This window comes from Panthera tigris, chromosome A1 (assembly GCF_018350195.1).
Source record: "Panthera tigris isolate Pti1 chromosome A1, P.tigris_Pti1_mat1.1, whole genome shotgun sequence".
In the NCBI taxonomy this organism is placed as follows: Eukaryota; Metazoa; Chordata; class Mammalia; order Carnivora; family Felidae; genus Panthera; species Panthera tigris.
In genome coordinates this window covers 22,525,553-22,544,129 of record NC_056660.1, presented here as the reverse complement: position 1 = coordinate 22,544,129, position 18,577 = coordinate 22,525,553, and the positions used below count along the sequence as shown (strand labels likewise).

The 18,577-nt window shown below is 35.5% G+C and overlaps 1 protein-coding gene across 1 annotated transcript in view; it reads left to right on the top strand.

Annotated features, from left to right (window-relative positions):
- Positions 1–15,831, top strand: part of RB1 (RB transcriptional corepressor 1) — a 170,176-nt gene extending 154,345 nt beyond the window's left edge. The window contains exons 21-27 of the mRNA XM_042969199.1: positions 1,621–1,725; positions 2,423–2,536; positions 2,633–2,796; positions 9,406–9,436; positions 11,226–11,368; positions 11,877–11,926; positions 14,511–15,831. Coding sequence (XP_042825133.1) covers positions 1,621–1,725; positions 2,423–2,536; positions 2,633–2,796; positions 9,406–9,436; positions 11,226–11,368; positions 11,877–11,926; positions 14,511–14,584 — 681 coding nt within the window. The 3' untranslated portion in view covers positions 14,585–15,831. The remainder of the gene's footprint in view (positions 1–1,620; positions 1,726–2,422; positions 2,537–2,632; positions 2,797–9,405; positions 9,437–11,225; positions 11,369–11,876; positions 11,927–14,510) is intronic.
- The last annotated feature ends 2,746 nt before the right edge of the window (positions 15,832–18,577 follow it).

Genomic DNA, 18,577 nt, shown 5'->3' with positions numbered 1-18,577 from the left:
CTGTATCTATTGAGATGATCATTGGGTTTCCTTTTTATTGTATTGTGGTGTATTATATTAATTAATTCTTCAGTATGTTAAACCAGCCTTGCATTTCTGGAATGAATCCTACTTGGTCACATAGTATGTTAGATATGCTGCTGATTCAGCTTGTTTTTGTTAAGGATTTTTACATCTGTAATCATAAGAGATAATGGTAATTCTCCTCTGATGTCTGTTTTTGAGTACTACTGACCTCACAGAATTAATTGGAAAGTGTTCCCTCCTCTTCTAATTTCAGAAGAGTTTGTGAAGAATTGGTATTGATTTTTTTTTTTTTAATGTTTGGTAGAATTCACCAGTGAAGCCATCTAGGCCTGGGCTTTTGTTTGTGGATAGTTTTTTATTATTAATGAAAGCTCATATTTTCTATTTCTTCTTTAGTCAGTTTTGGTAGTTTGTGTCTTTTCTTAAATTTTTCCAGTGCATCTTAGATAGTTATTTTGTTGGTATGCAATTGTTCATAATGTTCCCTTAAAATCCTTTTATTTCTGTAAGGTCAGTAGTAATGTTCCCAATAAGAATATTTTTAGCAAAAGGTACACTAGTGTATAAGGGTATAACCTACAAATGTGTATATTTTACAAGAGAATAAATATTTGGATATATAAATTCTAGGATGTTGGATTTTTAAAAGTAGTCACTCATTGCCTTATGGTTCTGCTTTTCTACAATATAGAAAAACAGTAGTGCTAAGGGTTTCTAAAGAGATTAGGTATCTTGAATCAAGAAGATTTTTGCAGAGAGAAACCTTAGGAAAAGAACTGAAGTAGGAAAAAAATGTGAATTAGCAAAGAAGTTATTGGATGGCATTCTGAATGGGGAGACCAGAATTGGGGCTGGTAGGTTGCTGAACAAGGGATGGTGAATAGATATTCTCGGCGATAGTATATATAAGCAAGAATGTTGCAGAGATATGAATACTTAAATTTGGCAATAAAATTCATGCAAATGAAGAAAGTTTGATTTTTTAAGTTCATAGAGAATAATTTCTAATCTAATTTTTATATTAAATTTTTTAAATTGAAATGTAATATGCATATAGAAACATCCATGTATCATAAGGATACATCTTAATGCAGATTCATCAGCTGAACTCACCTGCATAACCTGCCTCCAAATCAGGAACATTATCTATAATACAAAGACTCTCTCCTGCCCCTTGCTAGAAAGTTCCCTTACCACTATCACCAAATGTATTCAGTATTATTTTATCTGATAGTTTGAACCTATCACAACTGGCTTTTTTTCTTTTTAAGTTCTAGTTACACAGTTAACTCATTCGAGTTTCAGCTTTTCTGGGAAAAATTTAAGTAATGGGTGAAGGTTAGAGTTATTTACAAACCAGATGATCAATTCTAATAATTGAGATTTGGCTATTTGCATTTTGTCCCTTAAACACAATTTGGGCTAAACACTTCACATCAACTTTCAAACTGGGCTCAGGATTAGAAAAGATAATCCTATAGGAACTTAAGCTTCCGTTTTATTTTTGAAGCTAAAAGAAAGATAACAGAGTACTCTTTAGAACACAACTATGTAACAAAATTCTGATATTTTTATATTACGTTGATTTACTAGATTATGATGTGTTCCATGTATGGCATTTGCAAAGTGAAGAATATAGACCTTAAATTCAAAATCATTGTAACAGCATACAAGGATCTTCCTCATGCTGTTCAGGAGGTAAGTAACCTTCCATGGTAAGATTTTAGATATATCCATATCGATAATATAGATAACTTAAGTCATTAATTAGACCATATATTCTGACCTTATTATATAAATTCACCTGTCAATTTTTTTACTTTTATGTTATTATTTGTAACTAAAATGGAATTGGAAAGCTAAGACATTTTAATATCCAAATTTATATTTTAAAGTTAATAAGGAATACTGTATCCCTCCAATAAAGAGAATATTTGTAATAAACTTTACATGTATATATACATAAAAAATATCTGTGATGTTTCAGGGCGCCTGGGTGGCTCAGTCAATTAAGTGTCCAGCTCTTGGTTTTGGCTCAGGTCATGATCTCATAGTTCATGAGTTCAAGCCCCGCATTGGGCTCTGTGCTGACAGGGCAGAACCTGCTCAGGATTCTCTCTTTTCCTCTCTCCCTCCCCAACTCTTTTTCTTTCTCTTTCTCTCTTTCTTTCTCTCTATCTCAAAGTAAATAAACAAACTTTAAAAAAAAATGCATCACATTTCACTTCTGGTAGAGCAGCTATAATCTAAACCTAAGAAGGCTTTTTCAGATGATTTTTTACTACATAGTATGTGATTCTTACTGTTCAAACATATTATGAATTATTTATAAAGAAAATCTAAAGAGATAAATTTCTAAATTCATTTAACAGTTGTTTTTATTCTTCTTCCTCAGACATTCAAACGAGTTTTGATCAGAGAAGAGGAGTATGATTCCATTATAGTATTCTATAACTCAGTCTTCATGCAGAGACTTAAAACGAATATTTTGCAGTATGCTTCTACCAGGGTATGTCGGAAGTATCCTTTGATTGGGAAACTCTATTTATAAAGCAGTGGATCTCATTAAAACATTAAAAAAATAATCTTTTTGTTTTTGCCTTAGCCCCCGACTTTGTCACCAATACCTCACATTCCTCGAAGCCCTTACAAGTTTTCTAGTTCACCTTTACGAATTCCTGGGGGAAACATCTATATATCACCGCTGAAGAATCCATATAAAATTTCAGAAGGTGTGCCAACACCAACAAAAATGACTCCAAGATCGAGGTTTGTGTTTTCTCTTTAGGGAAGGGGCAAAGAATAAGAGGAGATTGTTTTGACCCAAGTACAAAAATATAAAGCTTTCTTCATTTAAAATGAGTGACAATTTGTATTAAGTGACATGGCAAGAATTTGGTAGGAAAGATAAATAATGTTTACTTAAATGGTTTTGCAAATTTAGTCATCAACCTTTCTGGTTGCTGGGATCTATTTTTTGTGAACAGAGAACAACTTTTGTAATAAGTTTAAAATCACTTTCATATTTTTGCAAGTCGACAATCTGCTAAACAAAGTGGATTACTTTCAGTTAAGAATTTTTATTCTGTAGATTTATTGAATGTCCTATAAGCTCAGTGAACTTGTTCGTCTTGCTTTGTTGTTAAAATGTAGATGACTGATTAAATGTAGATGACTGTAAATTAAGTCTTTAGAAGTCCATTCTTAATTCTGCCTGCGGTTTCCTTACATTACTTGGGGCAGGTGTCAGGGCTACTACGGAAGGGTGCTGTCTATCAGGGAGATGATGAGTATGAAGCTGTTTTAAATTCCTAGATGAAAGGTTCTGTGCAACTACAAATCATTATATCATCTTCTACATCCAACCACAAGTGCTTTCTGGCTTTGAAGTGCTTCCATTGACTTATTATATGTTATCATGGGCAGTTTGAAATTGACTTAATTTGTAGAGTGGTAGGCAGATTAGGAAGTATAGTTAATGTAGTCTCATCTCCCCAAATTGTCAGCTCATATAGTTGTACTTAATGGGCAAGAAAAACAGGGAGAAGGAGATATATTAACCCTTGAGAAAACATTTGTGTGGGGTGTTTAATTACATAAGTAATGCACACTCATGGTAAAAATCTCCAACTCTACAGGAAGAGATAAAGTAGAAAATAATTGGCAAATGATATAAATGCTCTCATGCACTTTGTACCATATTTTATTTGATGTTCTTATAGTATCTGTGTACTGATACCTACAAATTATGTTGTAAGTTCCTAACATGCTGCACTGTGCATATTTAATTTACAGTCCCACACTGCCACATGAAAATGTATACTTAGGTAATGAGAATTGATCCATATTATACTTATGATGATGGCTATTTGCTGAGTTTAGTAAATCATTTCTGGGTTGAGGTTCTTTAGCAAAAAATTCACATTCTTAAAGTTTTAGATAAATCATTTGTCAGGCATTAAGAGAGCATCTTTTAAAATTTTTTTTTTTTACATTTATTTATTTTTGAGAGACAGAGACACAGCATGAGCAGGGGAGGGGCAGAGAGAGAGGCAGACACAGAATCAAAAGTAGGCTCCAGGCTCTGAGCTGTCAGCACAGACCCCGATGCGGGGCTTGAACTCATGAACAGCGAGATCATGATCTGAGCCAAAGTCGGATGCCCAATTGACTGAGCCACCCCAGGCACCCTAAGAGAGCATAATACTCTACTTATCCAGCATATTTAGGTATTCTGCTTAATCAAATATATATAGAATGATGGCCACTTATCAAGGAATTGTAGGACAGTAAAATCTATTAGTCCCATGTGCATATGATTAGTCTCATGTGCATATTATTATATCCTTGTTATGTCAGGCTAATGCTGTTCTTCAGCTTTATTATTAAAAACAAGTTACATGGTTCACTCATGGCAACCACAAAACCCCAAACCTATGATATATACACAAAAAATAGAAAGAAAGCCAAATATAACACTATAGAAACTCATCAATCACAAAGCAAGAGAAGAAGGAACAGAGAAGAACTACAAAACAACCAGAAAACAAGGAACAAAATAGCAATAAATACATACCTATCAATAATAACTTTAAATGTAAATAGCCTGAATGCTTCAATCAAAAGAGAGAGGGTGGTGGAATGGATAAAAATACAAGACCCTTCTGTATGCTGGCTATAAGAGACTCACCTTAGACATAAAGACACATACAAATTGAAAGTAAAGGGATGGAAAAACATTCACCGTGTAAATGGAAGCAAAAAAAAAGGCAAAAAAAAAATCAGCAGTACTTATACGAGACAAAATACACTTCAAAACAAAGACTGTAATTAGAGACAAAGAAGGGCATTACAGAATGATAAAGCAGTCCAACAAAAGGATGTAACATTTGTAAATATCTGTGTACCCAACACATGTATTAGGGCACTTAAATACATAAAGCACATACTAATGAACATAAAGGGAGAAATTGATGGTAGTACAGTAATAGTAAGGGACTTTAACCCTCCTCTTAATATCAGTGAATAGATCATTCAGGCAGAAAATCAATAAGGAGACAGTGTCTTTGAATGACACTTTGGAACAGGTGGACATAATATTCAATCCAAAAACAAAAAAAATATTATTCTCAAGTGCACATAGAACATTCTCCAGGATAGATCACATGTGAGACACAAAACAAGCTTCAATAAATTTAAGAGGATTGAAATCATACCATGCATCTTTTATGATCACAGGAGTATGAAACTAGAAATAAATCACAAGAAAAAAACTGGAAAAAACACAAACACGTGGAGACTAAACAACGTGATACTAAATAACCAATGGGCCAACAAAACAATCAAAGAAGAAACAGATTCATGGAGAGAAATGAAAATGAAAACACAATAGTCCAAGAATCTTTGGGATGCAGTGAAAGAGTTCTAAGAGGAAAATATATAGCAATACAGGCCCACTTCAAGAAACCAGAAAAGCTCAAATAAACAATAAACCTTACACCTAAATGAACTAGAAAAAGATGAACAGCAAAGCCCAAGGTGAGTAGAAGAAAGGAAATAATAAAGATCACAGCAGAAATATATGATGTAGAGACTAAAAAGAAGAAAGTTAACAAAACCAAGAGCTGGTTCTTTGAGAAGATAAACAAAATTGATTATCCCTTAGCTAGACTCATCAAGAAAAAGAGACAAAGGACCCAAGTAAATAAAATCAGAAAGGAAAGGGCAGTAACAGCTGACACCACAGAATTATGAAGGAATTTAAGAGACTACTACAAAAAATTGTATACCAACAAATTGGATGACCTTGGAGAAATAGATAAAATCATGGAAACATACCATTTTCCAAAACTGAATCAGGAACAAATAGAAAATCTGGACAGACTGATTACTAGTAATGAAATTGGATCAGTAATCAAAAAACTACCAAAAAATAAACGTCCAGTCCAGATGCATTAATAGATGAATTCTACCAGATATTTAAAGAAGAATTAATACCTATTCTCCTCAAACTATTCCAAAAAAATGGAAATGGCAGGAAAGCTTCCAAATGCATTCTACAAGGCCAGAATTATCCTGATCTGATAACCAAAACCAGACAAAGTCCCCACAAAGAAAGAAAACTACAGGCCAGTATCCCTGATGAACATAGATACAAAAATCCTTGACAACATATTCAACAACATATCAAAAATATCATTAACCACAAGCAAGTAGGATTTATTCCAGGGGTGCAAGGGTGGTTTGATATTTACAAATCAATCAACATTGTGCAGTGCATCAACAAAACAAAGGATAAAAATCATATGATAATCTCAGTAGACCCAGAAAAAGCATTGACAAAATTCAACATCACTCATGATAAAAAACTTTCAACAAAGTGGTGTTAGAGGGAACATACCTCCACATAATAAGGCCATATATGAAAACCCACAGATAACATGATACATACCACATGATAACATCATAGTGAGAAACTGAGCTTTTTCTCTAAGATCAGGAGTAAGACAAAGGATATTCACTCTCATCACTTTTACTTAACATAGTACTAGAAGCTTCACCCATAGCAATCAGGGAAGAAAAAAAATGAAAGGCATCCATAGTGGTCAAGAAGTTGTTAAACTGTCACTGTTTGCAGATGACATGATACTGTACATAGAAAATCCTGAAGACTCCACCAAAAAACTACTAGAATAAGTGAATTCAGTAAAGTTGTAGGATATAAAATTAACATACAGAAATCTGTTGCATTTCTATGCACTAATACTGAAGTAGCAGAAAGGGAAATTAAGAAAACAACACTATTTACAGTTGCACCAAAAAAGAATAAAATACCTGGGAATAAACTTAACCAAAGAGGTGAAAGATGTGTATCTGAAAACTGTAAAACACGAAAGAAATGGAGGATGACACAAACAAATGCAAATATATTCCATGCTCATGGCTTAGAAGAATTAATATTGTTAAAATGACCATACTACCCAAAGCAATCTACAGATTCAATGCAATCCCTATCCGTGTACCAATAGCATTTTTCACAGTCTAGAACATATAAAAAAAGTTTGTATGAAACCACAAAAGACCCCTGAATAACCAAAGCAACCTTGAAAAAGACCAGGGGCGCCTGGGTGGCTCAGTAGGTTGAGTGTCTGTCTTTGGCTCAGATCATGATCTTGTGGTTTGTGAGTTCGAGCCACACATCAGGCACGCTGCTGCCAGACTGTCAGTGTAGAGCCCTCTTCGGATCCTCTGTCTTCCTCTCTCTGCCCCTCCCCCACTTGCACTCTCCCAAAAAATAAATATTAAAAAAAAAAAAAGAATAAAACTGGAAATGTCACAATCCCAGATTTCAAGAAAGGCTTCAATGTCATAATTACTACAAAGTTGTAGTAATCGAAACAGCATGGTACTAGCACAAAAATAAACACATTGATCAATGGAACAAAATATCCCAGAAATAAATCAACGATTATATGGTCAATCTGTGACAGAGAAGGAAAGAACATACAGTGGGGAAAAGACCAACTCTTCAATACATGGTGCTGGGAACACTGGACAGCTACGTGTAAAAGAATGAAAGTGGACCACTTTTTAATACCTTACACAAAAGTAACCTCAAAATGGATTAAGACCAAAATGTGAGACCTGAAACCATAAAACTCTTAGAAGAGATCATAGACAGTAATTTCTCTGACATCAGCTGTAGCAACATTTTTTTCTCAATATGTCTTCAAAACCAGGGAAACAAAAGCAAAAATAAACAAGTGGAACTATATCAAAATAAAAAGCTTCTGAACAGCAAAGGAAACCATCGATAAAATGAAAAGGCAAGCTAATGAATGGGAGAAAATATTTGAAGCCATATATCTGAAAAAGAGTTAATACTCAAAATTTATAAAGAGCTCATACAACTCAATAGCAAATAAACAATTGAATTAAAAAAGTGAGCAGAGAATCTGAATATACATTTTTCCAAAGAAGATGTATAGATGGCCAACAGATACACAAAAAGATACTCAAAATCACTAATCATCAGGGGAATGCAAATCAACCATAGTGAGATAGCACACCTGTAAAATGACTAGAATCAAAAAGACAAGAAATAACAAGTGTTGGTGAGGATATGGAGAAAAAGGAACCTTCGTACACTGTTGCTGGGGATGTAAAATTGGTACAGCCAATGACGGAAAACAGTGTGGAGGCTTTTCAAAAACTTAAAAATAGAAATACCATATGATTCCACTATTGGGTACTTATCCAAGAAAATTAAAACACTTATTCTAAAAGATATGTTCTCCTGTATGTTTACTGCAGCATTATTTACAATATCTAAGATATGGAAGCAACCTAAGTGTCCATTCATGTATGAATGGATAAAGAGGATGTGGTATATATGTACAAGGGAATATTATGCAGCAGTTAAAAAGTACAAGATTATGCCATTTGAGACAACATGGATGGACCTAGAAGATACTCTGCTAAGTGAAATAAGTCAGAAAAAAACAAATACCACATGATTTCACTCATAAGTGAAATCTAAAAAAAAAAAAGAAAAGAATAAACAAAAATCAGAATCAGACCTATAAATACAGAGAACAAACTGGTGGTTGCCAGAGGGGAGGGAGTTATGGGGTGGGCAAAATGAGTGAAGGGGAGTGGGAGATACAGGCTTCCCGTTTCAGAATAAGTAAATTGTGGGAATAAAAGGTACAGCATGTGTAGTGACACTAGTGATGATAGTCTGTGATACTGTAATAGCAATACATAGTGACAAACAGTAGCTAAGCTTGTAGTGAGTATAGCATAATGTATAAACTTGTTGAATCACTGTGTTATACACCTGAAACTAGTGTATCTGTAATGTGTCAACTATACTCAAACAAAAACAAAAGAACATAAATTATATGGTTCAAACAAGGGCAGACTAATAGAGATTTCTGATTCTAAGATATATGACAGACTTTACTATATATCAGTAGAAATCTTAATTCCAATACTGATTATTTAATACTATAAGTTTTTGCCAAATGTTAGGCAAATTTTTAATGAGAAAATGTGAAAGAAATTTTAATTGTTATCTTATGCACTGATTTATGAGAATTAAATATGGATAAATTAAAATTTTCCTTTATCTTCTTTAAATGTGGACAGTGGCAGAATAGTCTTTCAGTCATGTAGTTCTTTAAAAATCTAAGAGACAGCTCAGTGTATGATTAGAGTAGCATTGTTAGAATAAGCCACTGATGACTGTAATTTTGTTGTGGTTCTGGGGTAGAGCAAACTTTTGATTTGGTATTTCTAATAGCTTCGAAAGATGTATGTTCATCTCTGCACAGTTATATATGATTTTCATTACTAATTTGTATTTTATCTTGACAGAATCTTAGTATCAATTGGTGAATCATTTGGGGTGAGTATTTTCTTTCTGTAAAATACAGGAGCATGCATTGTAACTATAAAAGAAATTGCAGATTTCTGTTAACTTGAATTAACAAATGCTATTATTCAAACACCTCATCAATGCATATTGCATAGAATTTAGAAAGAAAGAAAAATAGATTTATTTTCAAATCACATTTAATTTCAAATTATACTCCTAATTGGTGAATTTCAAAGTGGTTTTTTAAACATCCTTTGAAATTATATAATACATTACATAGATTTTTCTAAGCCATCAGTTCCTTGTCACTTGAGCCTCTACATGGAGCCACTCATTACAACATGGCATCCTGCTTCCCTCGGAGCAAGAAGAAAGAGAGAGGTATAGAGCAAAATGGAAGTCACAGTCTTTTTGTGACTAATATTGAAAGTGATGTTCCATCACTTTTGTCATATTTTTGTCAGAAGCAAGGTAACACTAGGTCCAATCCACACACTCAGAGAAGGGAGTATTACACAAGGGTGTAAAAACTAGGAGGTGGGGATTCATGAGTGCCGTTCTAGAATCTGCCTACCCACTGCCTCAAATGAAATAACTAGAGAAGGATGGTGGTTTGTATACTAAAAGACTGAGTGTTAAAACATGTTACAAGTAGTAAATGCTGTGGTATTGAGCTCAAGTTAGGGTATAGCTATCAGGCTTCACAAAAGAGATGTGGGACCACATAGGAAGAGTTGGATCTGGATCCGAATAGAGTAGGGGTCCTCAAACTTTTCTGCTTGCTATAACCGCTAAAAGAATTGAGAAAATGTTACAGGGACTTATATACTTTAAAGCTGATAACTAAAAATCTTATCATAAATTTGATATGTACACAGGATGTGCTCTAAATATATTTTCCATCTAAACTTGTTTTTGCATTTAATTTTTGGAAAGTAAAGCTTAATTAACAGAGCTAATCCTCACTGTCAGATCAGTCAGACTTAATATTTCTATCAACAGTCTGACTTCATTTTTTAGTTCGGATGAACACGTTCATACACATCCCTGAGGTACTCGCCCGCTCCAGTTCTAAATTAGACACATAAGAAATAGAATTTTTCCGTGTGTTTGTCCCTTGGATGAAGTAAGTTATTGTGTCCCCTTCGGTACTTATTACCAAAGCTTTCTTTACTTTGCTGTGACAGGATTCTCCCTCAAGAGATGTATATCGCAAATCATCTCCAGTAATAATGAATGGACTCAAAGTCTTTTGATATTTGAATTTTTATTTAAAAACTTAATGAATTCACATTTCAATAAATATTGTTATCAGTAATGGTTTAAAATATATAAACTATATGACTTGTTGACATAATACCCACAAAGCAAATCCAGAATTATTATTGAAAAGACATTTCACTTCTTATTAGACTCTTGTGATAGTCTCTTTGGTCCTGTTATGCCCTCAAACAAACAAAACCCATAAGGTTCCAGAAAGCCATTCTAACTTTACACACTTCTGAGAAGTAGCCTTGGTTTTGTGTGTGGGTGGGTTCCCAAAATGAGGAACCAGGATTTTCAGAGTAAGTCAGACTTGTTGGAGGAAGGCGAGACGCCTCATGGGGAGAGACAGGAGGGTATTTAATTGGGGCAGAGGTAAGTGTAGTTACACTGATTCTAAGATTTTTCATATCTCATTTGGTGCAATAAAGCAGAAAATGAAAATGCAGGTATTACCCCAGCTGATTTTTGACACCCCTCAGACTACAGTTAAAGGTTGCTAACTTCAAGATTCTGGCATTTAATGATTTAAAATAAAGAATTCTGTAATTTGTAGACTTCTGAGAAGTTCCAGAAAATAAATCAGATGGTGTGTAACAGCGACCGTGTGCTCAAAAGAAGTGCTGAAGGAGGCAACCCTCCTAAACCGCTGAAAAAACTACGCTTTGATATTGAAGGATCAGATGAAGCAGACGGAAGGTAGGCACAGGTTTGAAATGGTCCTGTGGAGAAGCCAGAGTGCAGCTGTGCTCCTAACTTCCACCAGGCCCTTTTATGCCGATTTCATTTGGAAGTTGTGAACATTGCTCAAAATAGGTAGGAATGTATCCCAAAGTTAAAAGCACCATATAAATCATGTACTGCCTACTGAAATTCATTGAAAATATCAGATACTAGCAATCTGATGTTTTTTCATGTTTTTTTTAAAGCTATTAATAAAAATTCGTTATGATTAACATTAGACTTTTTAAGTGCTTACTCTTGAAAAATATTTACTGTGTTTTTTAAGACTCACTGGCAAAATACAAAAAGGTTCTAAATTTGTGATGGTTATATTTTAGATGTTTTTTGTTTATAAACTGTTGAAATTAAAAGTCACTCACTAAGAGTATAAAGTAAGTCCTTGAAATCACCATAGTTAATAAAAATTTGAGTTTTCCGTTTATCTGTATACATGTGAAATGTTTTGTCTTTTTTAAATCTGCAGTAAACATCTCCCAGGGGAATCCAAATTTCAACAGAAACTGGCAGAAATGAGTAAGTACTTATCATTTCACCTTATGTAAATATGAAACATTGTTTATCTTGCAAAAGGCCTTTTCTTGTTTTAAAGGAATAAATACATATAATTCCCTAACTTAGCACACTTGCTTATACACTGAAGATGTAATTCAATCAAGTATGTACTCTTTACCCACAGACATTTGTGGATTAGATGTATGATGCAAAGTGAAGGTCATCTTTACTCTTTCTAAAATCTTTAGTGTAGAAATACTAAGAAGTGAAACCACATCTTCAACATGAATGGCTAGAAACACTTCAGGAGAGCGAAACTATAATGAGGAACTCTTTAAGAGTGTTGGATATAAGGAAAGGTTTTTTTAAATAAAATTAGCATATATAAACATCATCCCCCTTATTTGAAGAATAATTTTTTATCCTATTATGGAACTTCTCTAATTTGCAAGTTTTAAAAATTTACCGTCAAACAAGTTTTCCATTGCTGGAAATCAAAATTTTGATAAAGAGCACCAAATCATTTTCCAGATTACACAGAGTGACATAAATCGGGAATGTTAAGACAAATGGGATTCTATCCTCAGCCACTCTAAGACTATAAAAGATTAACCTAAGTATAATAAATGGAAACTACATTAAGAAAAAGACAAACATGTACTGACTGCTACTGGGTTGTCCTACAGAGATAACTGTGGTAGTTTAAGTGTGACACTTCCTGATAATCTGCCAGATCCATTGACAGGAAATATAGCTGGTATGGGGAAAGAAGACACATACTTCAGAGATAAGTATTAAAATTATTGGGGCATCTGGGTGGCTCATTCAGTTAAACGTCCGACTCTTGATTTCTGCTCCGGTCTTAATCTTGCAGTTGGTGAGTTTGAGCCTTGTATCAGGCTCTGCACTGACAGCATGGGATTCTGTGTCTCCTTTCTCTGCCCTTCCCCTGTTCACATACACAAGTTCGTTCTCTCTCTCTCTCTCTCATTCTTTCTCTCTCCCTCCCCCCTCCCTCTCTCTCTCTCTCAAAAATAAACAAACATAAAAAAAAAAAAACCCTATTATTCCTAGGTCATAGGACATATCAATAAGAACAATACCAATTGAAATGTGACTTTTTAAAAAAAAGGCTTTCTCTAAACATGTGTCTGTCAATACTAAGTATTTAAACTATAAAGTATTTAAAAGAATGTTTTTTGGGGCGCTAGGGTGACTCGGTTGAGCATCCATCCAACTCTTGACTTTAGCTCAGGTCATGATCCCAGAGTAGTTGGATCAAGCCCCACGTAGGTACAGAGTCTGCTTAAGATTCTCTCTCCATCTGCCCCTTTCCCCTGCTCACACGCACTCTCTGTCTCTCTCTAAAATTAAAAAAAATAATAAAAAACCCAAAAAGAATGCTTTTGATTTTTTAAAACCTTATCTATGTGTTATTTCAAAGAGTACAATTGAAACTAAATATACCAAGAGTTTAAATTTTTTGGTTATAAATAAATCTTTTTTGTATTTTACATCAACTGACACACACCTATTTTAACTTTTAAGTAGTTGTGGCATTTCCCCTCATTATGTGAAAATAGACATGAAGTTTATGACCAAAATGAAGCTTTGAAAACGTTTGGAGGCATTTGGAAGCTCACAAATACGCATTTTAAAAGGAGCAGAAAGCTGTAAAAACACGCATATTTTCTTAGAGAAGAGTTCAGTTGCTGTCATCAGTACATTTTCCAATGGCACACTCAGCTGTGATGGTGAATTCTCAGTGCCAGGCTGGAGTTCAGGACCTTTCTGAGGCTGGAAAATTGGGGAGAAGCAGCAGGAATGTTAACCCCTAAGGCTAAGGAATTCTTCAGTTTTCCTCAAAGACTTGAATTGCATTCAAAGAAGACCATCAGACAGTGCTAGATTGCCGAGAGGGGGAAGACTGAGAATTTGTATTTTCTTTCTTTTCCAAATGCGAATTTGTTTCCTCTTTATGAAGAGCTTCTGCCCACCACAAAAATCAAGTTAAGAATTTTTAAATAACTTAAAAGAAGTTTTCTGGTTTTGGCTGTGTTGTAACTAATACCGTACTTTTAAAATGTTCATGTCCGAATTAAATGAGCTGCCAGCTGACGTCTTTGCGAGGTATCTGCAAGCACAAGGGAATTACTTGCTTTGTGACGAATACCACTCACTCCAACAGATCATTCTCGGCCAGGCCCGCATTCTGCTGGGCCACAGGGCCAAACCCAGCCTCAGCATCTCTGGAGCGGTGGTCTGCAGAGCTGGGCACGCCTGCAAGTATGCGAGACCACCTCTTGGTACACAGAGAAAATACTAGAATCTGTTTTTATCTCCTCTGTTTTTGATGTTTGGGCTGTGTGTGTTTTATAACTTATCTACAAACATATATGGTATACATACACACCATACACATTTTGGTGGTACATACTTGGGAAAAAAATGTACTGATAGAAATTATATGATAAAATTTTGGAAACCACTGCTTTGCCAGGCCCTGAACTCCATCGATTTGGCACAAGCCTAACGTTTATGGCAGCCCTTTGTCAACGCATCCAGCACCATCAGTGCTGTTAACATTTCTGCATCCTTTTTCCAGCATCTACCCGAACACGAATGCAGAAGCAAAAAATGAACGATAGCATGGATACCTCAAACAGGGAAGAAAAATGAGGATCCCATGACCTCACTGGGCACCGTATACACCTGTGGCCTCATTGTCTCTCACAGAGCAGACTGTGTGACTCTCCCAGGTTCTGTTTACGGCCGCATCGGATATGATCTTCAGCTCTTTTTACGGATATTGGATCTCGAGTGTGCAGATGGGCTTGCCTGTGCGTGCAGGGGATTCCTAAGCCACTTGCAACGTCGTAGTCAGTAGAATATACATTGTTATTGCACAAGATTGAAAATCTTGTGTAAATACTGCCATTTAGAAAGTTGTAGCAGATGTTTTCATTTCCAAAATATAATTGCTGTGCTCTACAAACGGCAAGGATGCCCTGGGAGGGGCATCCCAGCAACCCAGGCCTATTTGAGTACTTTGTCTTTTCTTGTGGCATATATGTGATGTTTGCTATTATTTTATTAATTTATATTTATATATTTTTTAATTTAACATGAACGCCCTTAGAATATGTGTCCTGTCTTCCAAATGCAATTTGGCTGACTACTTCCCCCTCACCCAAGTGATCCTGAACTCTTCTGCTAAAACAGATATTAGAAACTAGAAAAAAAAAATTACTAATTTTTACACATTAGATTTTAGTTTACTAATGGAATTTGATGTACTGTGTGCTTGTTTTATAAATTTTAGTTTTAAAATACAAGCAGAAAGCAGAGTATAAACAAATGATGTCGTCATACTACTGATACAGATTTCATACCTCAGGACTTGTAAGAATTTATTGATCCTTTTCTCCATCCAACTCCTGCTTTAAAGTGAGGGTTATTAATAGTACTCTTGGTTTTCATAAACCATTCAGAACCCCGAATTCAGGAAGTACCCATCTAGTACTTGGAAAATAAAGTGTTCAGCTAGAGCTTTGCCATAGAGGGCCCTAAGACAGGATATCCCAAGTGCACTTTCTAATGTTTCTGGGTCCGAAGAATCAAGACCTAAAATAATTTTACTCCACAGACTGTTAACTATAGGAGCCTTAATTTTTCTTTCTTAGAGGTTTGTTTAATTGCATCTCAGCAATTATTCTGCCCTCCTAAACTTGGGAAGGGGTGTGTTTTCTCGGGAATTGTACATGTCTTCCATGTATCTTTTGAGCTGGCAATTGTCTATTTATCTTTTTTTTTTCTTTAAGTCAGTATGGTCTAACACTGGCATATTCAAAGCCACATCATTTCTACTCCAAAATTGCAAGTAATCAAAGGTCTTTGGGTTAGGCATTCATGTTTCTATCTGATTTTGTGCAAAAGCTTCAACTTAAAACAGCTATGTTAGAAAAAGAGGCGCTTCCCCCCCCCCCCAGCACCTAAAGGTGTATTTAAACTATCTTGTGTGATTAACTTATTTAGAGATGGTATAATTTAAATTAGGTGATATTTAAGGTAGCATCAGCTAGCTTTTAGGAAAAATCACTTTGTCTACCCAGAATTCTTTTTAAAAAGAATTCTGGTCTTATTTGTTAGAAAATGACATTTTATTTTGTGCTCGGTTAAGTTTCAAACTTGTTATCTTGATAACAAAGGCACTAGAAAGCTTTCTCCCGTTTCCTCATTAGTTTCTGCATGAACATCATACAAATCAGTTAGCTTTTAGGTCAAGGGCTACCATATTTCTGGGTCTTTAGCTAATAAAGGTTTACGTTAGAGTTAGTGCCAGAATTTTAGGAACTTCAGAGATCATATATTGAGATTACTTACATAAGGCTTCAGGTATTGCTTTATTGCTTTTTTGTATTGGTTAAAACTGTACATTTAAAATTGCTTTGTTACTATTTTCTACAATTAATAGTTTATTTTAAAATAAATTAGTTGTTAAGAGTCTTCATGGTCTGATGTGTTCTTTGTATCAAGTGCACTAATGTTCTCTTCTCTACCTGGCTTCTCTCCTAGTGCCTTGTCCATTGTTAACCTTCCATTGGCTTCCTATGCTGATGATTCCCAAATGTATTTATCCAGCGTGACCTCTTTGTGGAGGTCAAAGCCCTCAGGCAGTGGGACTCCCCCACCCCCTCCCCCAATTCTCAAAACATAAACCAAAATTAAATCAAGATACCTTGTTTCTACCTCGGTCTTTCCCCATTTTACTAACCACTTACTTGGTCAAGTCAAAATCTTAAGAGTCATTTATCAACTTTTGTCGAGACCATGGTTTTAAACTTCTAACTGGTCTCCTTGTTCCCTTTCTATCCTTTATAAAGAGCAAAATTGATCCCTTTAAAATAGAAATTCATTTACATTGTTATTCAAGTATGGACAGTCCTTGTCACAGCCTGTGGCGTGGCCCCATTCACTTGCTCTTCCTCCTCCTCTGCTACTTTCTCCTGCTCCTTGTGCTTCAGCCACACTGACCTTTTGTCTCCTAATACCAACCCTGGCTTTTCTATTTGCTGTTCCTTCTGCCTGGAGTGCTCTTCCCCCAGAATTTTGCACAGGTGATTCCTTCCTGTCTTTCATGGCTCAGCTCACAGGCCTTCCCTCGACCACACAAGCTAAAAATCCTTACTCTGTATTGTGTCACTGTCCTCCAAGAGTGTAACAGCGTTTATCACCATCGGAAATCGTCTTGTTTGACCTACCTATTGCCCGTCTACTCATCCCTGCATCAAACTCCCTCTGCAGATGGGAAGCATCAGCCTGGCTGCTCTTATAGCTCTAGCACCTAAAAGAAACTCCTACGTGGTCAAAAAAGAAAAAAGAGAGAATGTATATTTGCATATTTTTCCAAGTATATGGAAACAAATAATATTCCCTTCCTCTTTTAATAGGTCATGTACTCAGTACCCACCATATTCCAGGCACAGTTCTAAATGCAAGAGATACAGCAATGGGTAAATAAAGCTAAGATCCCCATCTCTGTGGAGTTTACCTTCTAATTGTAGTTTCAGGGAAAGAGAGGAAGTGAATAAACAAGAAATACATTGTGCAGAAAAACATAGCAGGGAGGGCAGGGAGTACTGCTAGGGAAATAGGTGGTCAGGGAAAGACTCACTGAGGTGGTATTTGAGCAAAGCCTGCCAGGAGGTGAGGGAGTAAGTCATGCAACGATGGGAAGACACCCAGTGGAAAAGCCAGTGCGCCGAGATGGGAATACGCCTGTGTGTTTGACGAACAATAAGGCGTCATAGAAAAATGGACAATCGTAAGAGGAGTAAAAGCAAGAATCTCTCGTCATCTAATGCAAAGTGTATATTAAAGGCCTTTCCTCCCAAACATCCTATTTGTGTCTCACAGGTCCACAGTCTTTTCCTGCAATTCTGAGATCCAAAAGGCTTAAAAACCCAAGCGGTCTGTGCGTTTGTTTGGTGGCAAAAGTCATGTGACGTCAAACGTGTCTAAACTGGCATAGAGCTATTTACAGCCTTTTATCCTACTTAGTAGGAATACTCTTGTTTCACTACAAAAAAATATTAATACGTTGATTTGGGGAATCTAACCTAGGCCCTACTCAGGTATTACATATTAGGTGGTATAGGTACTAAACTCCAAAAACAGGACGACCTGTATCTCATACCAAGGGTTCCAGATAGGGGATTATCTTGAATTTCAGTAACATGATTTCTCAAAAACAGGGTGGAAAGTGGAATTCTCTCCTTCTAGAACAGCAACATGTTTGTTCCTGAAGGAAGAAAGGCAATCACACCTCAATGGACTGTATTTATTTTGGGATCTTACATGAAATGCATCTCTTAGGTCAAAGCAAAAAAGCAGCCTTTAGGATGCTAAAAGTTTTTAGTCTGGATGGTAGAAAATTGATCACTTCCAGGGATCTAGCATTCTAATAATAAAAACTCTTTAGAATAAAAAGGACAAATTCAAATTCATTTACTGATTTATTTCTCATTACAGTTTCTTGGTGCAAACGGTGGGGAGGAAGAACCTATATGTTGTAGTTCTAGTACCATCTGGATGATTTCATAGAAACTTGCCTCTCAAGGCGTATTTTTGTTTTTCATTTTTGGGACAGTGTACGTGGTATTGGTAACAATT